At 44.1% G+C, this 10068-nt stretch overlaps 1 protein-coding gene across 1 annotated transcript in view; it reads left to right on the forward strand.

Annotated features, from left to right (window-relative positions):
* DNAJC1 (DnaJ heat shock protein family (Hsp40) member C1) overlaps positions 1-8993 on the forward strand; it is a 216974-nt gene extending 207981 nt beyond the window's left edge. The window contains exons 10-12 of the mRNA XM_017511880.1: positions 318-366; positions 5900-6348; positions 8791-8993. Coding sequence (XP_017367369.1) covers positions 318-366; positions 5900-6348; positions 8791-8859 — 567 coding nt within the window. The 3' untranslated portion in view covers positions 8860-8993. The remainder of the gene's footprint in view (positions 1-317; positions 367-5899; positions 6349-8790) is intronic.
* The last annotated feature ends 1075 nt before the right edge of the window (positions 8994-10068 follow it).

Here is a 10068-nt window from a genome sequence, read left to right on the forward strand (position 1 = left end):
GCCCGGCCGAAAGTAGTATCTTTTAAGAGGCATCCTCATATAACAGAACTGCCATTGAGCTAGAAGCAGTCCATGGATGTGAGTTCTCATCCTGATGCTGCTGCTGAGCAGATGGGTGTTTTGTAGCAATCCATTTAATCTCTCTGGGCCTCAGTTTCCTTGTTAATTACATCAATGGAATGGACAGATCGCTGAGCATCTTTCAGGCCTAAGATCCACTGAACCCTGTTCATTCACATGGAGCTTACATGGAAGTTTCACTCAGCCTACAGTAGGTACATGGAAAGTAAGATTTTTGCTTTTATGTTTTGAAACAGGTGACAACCAAAGCCAAGCAACTGAAGGATTCAGTGACCTGCTCCCCAGGTGAGTTCACACTTCCTCTACTTCTTTAGTGTAAAGTGGTTTCTTCTAAATTAATCCCTTTTTATAATAACTTCTTTAAATACAAGCATCTGGAAGCTTTGCCTAATGAACTTCAAATCTGGTCGTATCTCTAAAAGGGGTTGAAATACAGGCACCAGCAAGCCAGTCCAGCCCTGCACATACTGGTGCAGAGAAGAGATATTTCATTAACAAGGTTAAAGAAGTGTACAGATCTTCTTCTCTAGTATTTGTGGGGACAGGGAACACAGGAGAAAGCCCTGTGTTCTGCACGCCATGCAGATGCTGTCTGTACACAGTTTCCCCACACTGTCCAACCCCTTCACCACTGCACTCGCAGAGCTACCCTTTGGGATAGATGACAAACAGCTTTCCCGAGCATTTGTCTTTCTTAAAAACAATTTCCTCCAACATTAACTGGAATTTGTTACAGTCTCAATATTCTTTGTTCAGGAAGTAAGAAAATGCCTCAGAAACTTTCCAACCAAACTCAAATACAGGTCCCAGGGAGAGTAATGCAGATGAAGAAGCCAGCGATTAGCAAACCCAGAAATCTCAAAAGCTAGCCCAGCCGGGTGTGGTGGCACAAGTATAGTTTCAACTCCTCTAGAGGCCGAAGTGGGAGGATCACTTCAGCACAGGAGTTCAAAACCAGACTGGGCAACATAGTGAAACCTCTATTTCTGAAAAATAAATATAAAAATATAATAATTTTGCCGGGCGCAGTGGCTCAAGCCTGTAATCCCAGCACTTTGGGAGGCCGAGGCGGGTAGATCATGAGGTCAAGAGATCGAGACCATCCTGGTCAACATGGTGAAACCCTGTCTCTACTAAAAATACAAAAAATCAGCTGGGCATGGTGGCGCGTGCCTGTAATCCCAGCTACTCAGGAGGCTGAGGCAGGAGAATTGCCTGAACCCAGGAGGCGGAGGTTGCGGTGAGCCGAGATCGCGCCATTGCACTCCAGCCTGGGTAACAAGAGTGAAACTCCGTCTCAAAAAAAAAAAAAAAAAAAAATATATATATATATATATATATATATATATATATAATAATTTTTAAAAAATAATTCAACTTGGAGTTCTCCAGGCTTGGGCAAAGAGGACATTTCCAGATTTCTTTTTCTGCCAATGAAGTTATTTCTGTGGGCATGGAGACAGGGACAGGGCAATGGTATGTTATATGACAGAAGCCTACTTCAAGACATTCTCCAAAGTCATACCATTGAAAAGACAGTGCAGTTCAGAATAATTAACTGACATAGATCTTCCTGAATCTTTGGCGGAGGGGTCAGAAGTATGAATACATTAGGAAATGTGGAGTTGAGCATTTAAGCACATCTCTGGGGTGACACTTGTGGCTTAGAGAAGGCATCAGAAGCAGCTTCCAACAAAGAGCAGATCCAGCATCAGGACAGAGAGGAGAAGAAGCAAATCTGATGCAATATTTGGCCACATCCAAACATCCTTTTACTCTCTCTAAAGGCACCATAAGGTATTTGTCACAAATATATCTTCATTAAACTCTGTGTTTTACTTTGTTTTTTTAATAGCCTTTAAGAAACCAAAGAATTTTGAAATAAAAGTGTTTCTTCTGATTATGTTCACAGATTAATGAAGAATCCCTAAGCAGTGTGATCCATTAAAGCCACAAAGCCATGCTTCTGAAATATTATTAGAAATTCTAAAATTGTTTCCTAAGATTGTGGATGCCTTTCAAAGACTTTGAGATGGGTGGTTTGGAAAACACAACTGGCTTAATAGGCTAGCACAAGGGAAAATGACCTTCTACAGATAAGAACATAGCCAGATGCAGGTATTCGGCTGTTTCTAATGAGAGTTGCTTTAGTGAGCATGGAAAGAAATGTTCACTAATAGAAACTCAAAAAATATATAGATAAAAGGAAGAAAATAACAATCACATGTAAACAACATGGCCAGCAGGACACTACATGTGGATAGATGTATCTTTGTAGGTCATCTTTTCCAACTGTGATGGCCATTCAAAGTCAGGTGCCAAAATAAACCAAATTTCAATCCAGGCCTTTGAGTATTTACCCAATATTAAGCAATTTCTTAATCTCATTGTTTTTAATGTTGATATTTTCATGAGAATGTTTCATTTCACATAATGATGTATTTAGATTTTTTTATCCTTAATTTGATTTTTTTATATGTGTTTTATAATATGGAGTGGTAGATATAATTGAATAAGTAAATATGCATATATTAGAATCAAATAAATTGTTTTATTTATGAGGCACATAATCAAAAAATATGGAGGAGATAACGATTATGAAATGCTGTTTGCAGTAGCAAAAGACTGGGACCTGGAACTATTTAAATAAGTCATGACATATCCATTAAGTGGATTATTACGCAGCCGCCAAATCAGTGTGAATCTGCATGAGCTAATAAGAATAACCTCCAAGGAGGTTGTTGCCGGTATTAACATAAGAAAGGAGGAGGCAAATGCAGCTACACAGGGTATGCAAGACTCATTCTATTTCTAGACGTTCACACACTCACACCCAAACTCATTTTTGCCTCTTAGAAAACAACCAGGAACCCAGACCAAGAAAGCAGATCACAAACCCAGTCTAAGCCACTTTTTTTCATTGTATTCCTTTTTGTAGTTTTTACATTTTTTAAAATCGTGTACTTTTTTTTTTTTTTTTTTTNATCCTCTATGTGCAGACACTGTTTTAGTTGCTAGGGACACAAGAATGAGTGCGAAAGAAAAGACATGAGGTTTTGTTTGTTTTTTTTTTGAGACAGAGTCCCACTTTGTCGCCCAGGTTGGAGTGCAATGGCCCTATCTTGGCTCACCGCAACCTTGCCTCCTGGGTTCAAGCGATTCTTCAGCGTCAGCCTCCCAAGTAGCTGTGATTACAGGCAACTGCCATCATGCCTAGTTAATTTTTGTATTTTTGTAGAGACAGGGTTTCACCTTGTTGGCCAGGCTGTTCTCGAACTCCTGACCTCAGGTGATCTCCCTGCCTTGGCTTCCCAATGTGCTGGGATTACAGGTGTGAGCTAGTGTGTTCAGCTGAATCTGTTTTTTCTTTTTTGAGACGGAGTCTCACTGTTGCCTAGGCTGGAGTGCATGTCACAATCTTAGCTCTCTGTAACCTCTGCCTCCTGGGTGCAAGCAATTCTCTACCTCAGCCTCCCGAGTATCTGGGATTACAGGCACGTGCTACCATGCCTGGCTAATTTTTTTTGTATTTTTAGTAGAGACACGGTTTCACCATCTTGGCCAGGCTAGTCTTGAACTCCGACTTCGTGATCCACCTGCCTCCACCTCCCAAAGTGCCACCATGCCTGGCCTTCTATCTCAGCTCACATCAACCTCCACCTCCCAGACTCAAGCAATTCTCCTGCCTCAGCCTTCCAAGTAGCTGGGATTACAGGCTCCTGCCACCACACCCAGCTAATTTTTATATTTTTAGTAGAGAAGGGGTTATCCATGTGGGAGGTTGGTCTCAAACTCCCGACCTCAGCCCCCTCTCGGCCTCTCAAAGTGCTGGGATTACAGGCGTGAGCCACCACACCTGGCCAATTTTGGTTTTTATTAAATAAAAGCTAGTATAAAAAAGAGGAAACATTACTGTAAACAATAAAATTAAATATTGGCTCCTTTTTTGTGTGTTTTGTTTTGTTTTGAGACAGAGCAAACTCTGTTGCCAAGGCTGGAGTGCAATAGCACAATCTCGGCTAACTGCAGCCTCCGCCTCCTGGGTTCAAGCAATTTTCATGTCTCAGCCACCCAAGGAGCTGGGATTACAGGCAATGCACCACCACGCCTGGCTAATTTTTTGTATTTTTAGTAGAGACTGGGTTTTGCCATGTTGCCCAAGGTAGTCTCGAACTCCTAGCCTCAAGTGATCCACCAGCTACAGCCTCCCAAAGTCCTGGAATTACAGGCATGAGCCACTGCACCCAGCTTAAAATATTGCCATTTTGTAGCTAAATGTTAATATACATTTATAATTATTTCCATAGGAGAACCACCTCTAAGTAAAATTATAGCATCGCAAGTAAATACATTTTGAAGGTTCACCTCCATTTGACAAATTGTTCTTTAAAAAGGCTAGACCTGTGCTGTCTAATATGGTAGCCACTTACCACATATAGCTATTTATGTTAAAGTTTAAATTAGTTAAAATTAAGTAAGGTTAAAAACTTTATTCCTCAGTGCTATACCAAGTGGTTTATATACTAGTATCACAGCATGTTTCGTTGGACAGCTCTGGCCTGGGCCAGTTTCTGCTCCCACTACCCGTGTCCAAATGTATCCAGTTTCCTACATCTTTGCCAGCACGCATTGTCATACTTTCTAATCGTTGCCAATTTAATCATTGAAAAGTGGTGATTTGTTGTTTCAGTTCTCTAATACTCATCAGTTCTTGTTGTAGTTCTTCTTTTGTGAGCTGTGTTCTTTGTCCTTATACTGAGTTGTAACTCCTACCGTATTGAGGATAGCAATGCTTTGTCATCTATTCTGTCCTATTAGAACAAGGTTTAAAACTTTTATTGTTAATTATTATTACCTTTAGAGACAAGGTCTCACTCTGTTGCCCAGGCTGGAACGCAGTGGCTTGATCATAGCTTTCTGCAACCTCAAACTCCTGGGCTGAAGCAGTCCTCCGTCCTTAGCCTTCCAAGTAGCTAGGACTACAGGTGTATACCACCATGCCCAGTTAATAAACTTTTTAGTAAAATTTTTCTTTTCCATGTTTAAAAATTCTTACTGTAGCTACCATTACTGTATAATTTACTCATACACTTGCTTTCCAGGGGCAGCACAGTATAAGGTTTGACCAGTCGATTTTTGTTTTGCCAGTGGAGCAGTGAATCCTTACTTTTTTTCTTTTTTCTGAGACAGAGTTTCACTCTTATTGCCCTGGCTGGAGTGCAGTGGCCCAATCTCAGCTCACTGCCATCTCCGTCTCCCGGGTTCAAGCAATTCTCCTGTCTCAGCCTCCTGAATAGCTGGAATTACAGGTGTCTGCCACCATGCCCAGCTGATTTTTGTACTTTTAGTAGAGACAGCGTTTCATCATATTGGCCAGGCTGATCTCAAACTTCTGACCTCAGGTGATCCACCCACCTCGGCCTCCCAAAGTGCAGGCATTACAGGTGTGAGCCACCGCGCATGGCCGGATCCTTCCTTGTACTGAAGAGCAGGTTGTTCCTTCTCAAAGAGATGTTTGCATTCTTGTTCACAGTCTGATTCTTTATATACCCATTATTCCTCAGAGTAGAGAAAGGGAAAAGGAGTTGGAATCAGAAGTGGGTTCAGATCCCACTCTAGTGCTTTCTGAGCCTTCTTTTCCTAATCTATAACATTAGGGTAATGATCCCTATCTTTCTAGAATAGTGTGGAAATGAAATTAAACCCTGCATGCAAAATGCTAGTGCACTGCCTGCTGTGGGCCTGGCAGCTGCTATTCTCACCATCTCCTAAATTCCCCTTGCCCTTCACCTCTGTGTGGCACACCCCTCTTTCTTAGGAATGGTTAGACTCTCCGAACTCAAATCGACAGTTCAGAATTCCAGGCCCATCAAAACGGCCACCACCTTGCCCGATAACATCATCACCCAGCGAGAGGACACAGAGGGGGCGGCAGCAGAGGAGGAGCAGGAGGGGGACTCCGGGGAGCAGGAGATGGGGGGCACTGAGGCCCGGCCTCGGAGGCGGAAGCCAGCCAGGCTGCTGGAGACCACGGCGAAGCTGGAGCCAGAGGAGAAGACCAGAGGAAAGCGGCAGAAGGACTTTGACGCAGCAGAACAAAATGAGTCCAGCGACGAGGAGAGCCAGAAAAAAGAGAGAGCTCGGGTTGCAGAGGAGCCATGGACTCAGAATCAACAGAAACTTCTGGAACTGGCATTGCAGCAGTATCCAAAGGGATCCTCTGATCGCTGGGACAAAATAGCCAGATGTGTCCCATCCAAGAGCAAGGTGAGTGACAGGCAAAGAGGCCTCCACATGGGTGTTACAATCCCACCGGAGGGGCCGCAGCTTGTCTGCCTGTGGCATTTTCCCTCTTACTCCTGTCTACTGACACCTGTCCTGTAATCTCTTATTTCCCAGTTATCCTCCAGTATATTTCTCCCTAGAGCATGTGAATCTGTGCACTCAGGTGGTTTATGTGTGCAGATGAGCTCAAGATTCTAAGTTTCATCATCACACAGAACGGGATTCTAAGTTTCATCATCACACAGGTGGTTATAGAAACTTCACCCACAGTGCTAGCCTACCTTCTTGAGAACTAGCCCACTTAGGCTGGGCTTTAAGGGCACATGGGAGGCTCAGCTGGTGCCACCTCACTGTGAAATGTGGCAGTCGGGGAGGGGGGGTGGGAAGCTCCCTTGAACCAGGCTGAGGGTTTATAAATCACAAGGCTGAGGGTTTATAAATCACAAGGCCCACTGTCTGTGCAGCAAATCTTTGACCAAAAGCATCGCTGGTGTGGATGATATTGCTGTGATAAAGTTTGATTCTGCCGTGTAAATAACTCTGGACTCAGTGGGTGCAAATGGTGGCTGCGCAGAGGCCCAGAGGCCATATCTGTGTGTGGTCCATGCCAGGCGACAGCGAGGCTTGGGCTTACCTTCCTCGGCGTGGCTATTTGTGGTTGGCCTTTTTCCCTGCTTGTAGCTCTTGGTGTCTGCTCAGATACACCTGAGATGGTTCTCAGATTAAAAACTCAGATGGGAGGAGAGGGTGGGAGTGCCCTGTGGAGAGTTCACCCACCTGGCTTGGGGGCCTCTTTTCTGTGATCTGCCTGTGAGGCGCTGCAGAACTCCAGAGTGTGTGGAGGCTTCTTTCCCTATAGCTAGACTGTTAGTCACGGCATCAGGAACACTGAGAATCAAAAGCCCGGATCTCTTCCACCTTCTGTGCCTCCCTCAGTCACCTCTGGGCACACTGATGCTCATTTACATTCTTATTTTTTTAATTGAAATTCTGTTAGAAAATCTAGCTCGTTGCCATGCATGTCCCTGAGTGTACAGGTCTAGTCATCTCCACCTACTTTAAAATGATGAAAGTTGAGAGTTCTGGGGAGAAAAGTAAACTGTTGGCAGTTGATCTATTTGGGAAGCGCAGATTCTTCCAGCCTCTCCAACTGGTTTGCCAGAAGTAATTATTTTTCCCAAATCTCTCTAGCGTCTGTCAGGACACAGGCGTCTCCATGTGTGATGAGTCCACACTGGCTTATAAACGAAGGGGCTGGAGCTTGGATTCCTAAGGATGGAACCCCAGAAGCTCATGCCTGGGGCATGGAAACCTTCCTGTTTTCAACCAGCAATGAGCAGGGCTTCCTCAGCCTACAGGTGTTCCCCTGAATCCTTGACTTCAGAGCCAGCCAGGGCAGAGCTGCCTGCTGGAGCCTGGGCCTGGCTGCATGGGCTCAGCTCAGAGCTCCCAGTGTGCTGTCCTTCTCAGGTTAAGTGCTGAGTCTGGCCACATCTGGTCTCGGCACTATGTGATTAGGGGCAGCATAGCTACTAAGGAAAGACTGATACCTTTAAAGACCTTAGGCAAGTAATCTTGGGGGATGCAGAAAAAACTCTTAGAAGAGACTCTGATAAAACCACTAAGCTAAAATTCTAGAAGAATAAACATCCTTTCCCTGTCCCAGGCAGCTAATAAAGTCACTTTGCACTGGACCCTAAGTTACCAAAAGCTACAGAACCACAGGGCCAGTATTTTTGGAACAGAAACAGCATAGATTCTGTTAAGTTTCTTTTCATCAACATGAGAATAACGAGGCCTCTCCCTACCATCACCCCACCTCTGTTTTGGTCTTGAGCCTGAGCCCAGGGCATGACAGCTGTGGGCAGCTGAGGTCTGAGGTGGGTGGCTCTGCAACCTGTAGGGTGGGATGAAGGTGGGGCTGGGAGGAGCAGGGGGGAGAGTTCCAGCCATGTCCTGCCAGTGTCCTGGGGGCTGGCCCCCATGGGAAAGGTCTCAGCAGCCCCTAGGGAAAGCCAGACCCACAGAAGAAGACTATTGTGGCTGCCTGGCTGGCGCCCAGGTTGTTTGATTTCTCTAAAGTAGTATGTTGTGATGAAAGAGTGAGATGTTAACATGAAAATGAGACTTAGCAAGCTGAAAGTCCCGATCATGATGCCAGTACGCCTCACAAACAGCTGCCCCAGCCCCTCACCCCGTGCTGAGCACCTTCCCCTCCGGCTGGGCTGCACTTGCAGGAGCCCTTCTCACACTGCCCAGCCAGGTCTGCCTTGTGAGCAGCTGGACTTCAGGACATCCCCAGAGTTCTGGGCAGAGGGACTGGATGCAAGGCTCTTCATGAGCAGAAGCCAGCAGACAAGCCACACGGGGACCACACTGACTTGTGCAAGTGACTGTTTCACCTGTCTTTTTTTCTTCCTGCAGGAAGACTGTATCACTAGGTACAAGTTGCTGGTTGAACTGGTCCAAAAGAAAAAACAAGCTAAAAGCTGAATATTCTGGGAGGTGATGTTCACCTGAATTTTCTAAAATGAATATCTTAAAAATCTCATGCAGAAATTTGCATTTTGTACCTCAACATTTCTACGTCATGTGCCTTAGTAAAAATAAATAAATAAATAAATAAATAAATAAATAAATAAATAAAAGATGAGTGTTGTGCTATATTGTTTAAGCAAATACTGTGCTGGGGGAAAAGGATTTGGGTATTTTGCAGATTATTTTATTTCTCATCACGCAAGGTTTACTTTCTTAGGGAATAAATAGTTCTTTCTAATGATCAGGCAAAAATATATGGTTTTGAAGGAACATGTGAAAAAACTAATGTGTAAGAATTCAAACTTAATGTTTCTCCCAAACCACCACCAAAGAACACAGCAGTTCATGTCTTTATTGGCAGTTGAGTAGTAATATCAGTTGCTTGGGGAGAAGGAAAACGAGGTTGGTATCCAGCTGGCTGGCTAAGAACAACATGAGATTATCTTAATTAGTTAAATGTATCTAGGGAAACAAAACAGTCTGGGTGAACAAGGAGATAAGGTAATACGCTCTAAGTCTGAGCTGCTTGATAGAAATGTGTTTCCACCTGATAGAATTTCCAGAGAACATGTAGGACAGTTTTCAGGAAATGATGAAATTGGGTCCATTTTTTGTAGCTAAGTTAAAATCACCATTTTGACTATTTTATACTATTATTTTCTGTCGAAACCTTTCTTGCTGTGCCTGAACTGTCACCGTCAGCTGAGTGCTCCTTTTAAATCTTCTGTAATTTGCTCAGGGCGTGGAGATAGCGTGATGAAGCAGCTTGCCTAAACTTGAAAATCATGAAGATAACCAGAACACGGTTAAGGGATGTGATTTGATAAAATATCTTAAAGATGTCATTTTCTCTAAGGACTGAAGTGAGGGTACAGTTTCCTGGAGGAAAGTTTGGGTGGCGGAGGTCCCCACTCTGCAGTGCAAGTTTCTTTCCATACAGAGCACGTGGATTCAGGTAAGTCCCCAGCCCTTTCCCTAACAGGAGGAGACAGAGGCTGACTCAGGTCTCAGGCCAACACCCGGCTCTTAGCAGATGTTGTAGGGAACTTACACCTCATACGCAACTCCCTCATCCCAAAAAGAGCAGTGGAAAAGTGAAAAAATAGCACATTGCAGGCTGAGTATCCCTTATCCAAAATTTTTGAGACCACAGTTTCAGATTTT

The sequence above is a fragment of the Cebus imitator genome, unplaced genomic scaffold, assembly GCF_001604975.1.
Source record: "Cebus imitator isolate Cc_AM_T3 unplaced genomic scaffold, Cebus_imitator-1.0 Scaffold456, whole genome shotgun sequence".
In the NCBI taxonomy this organism is placed as follows: Eukaryota; Metazoa; Chordata; class Mammalia; order Primates; family Cebidae; genus Cebus; species Cebus imitator.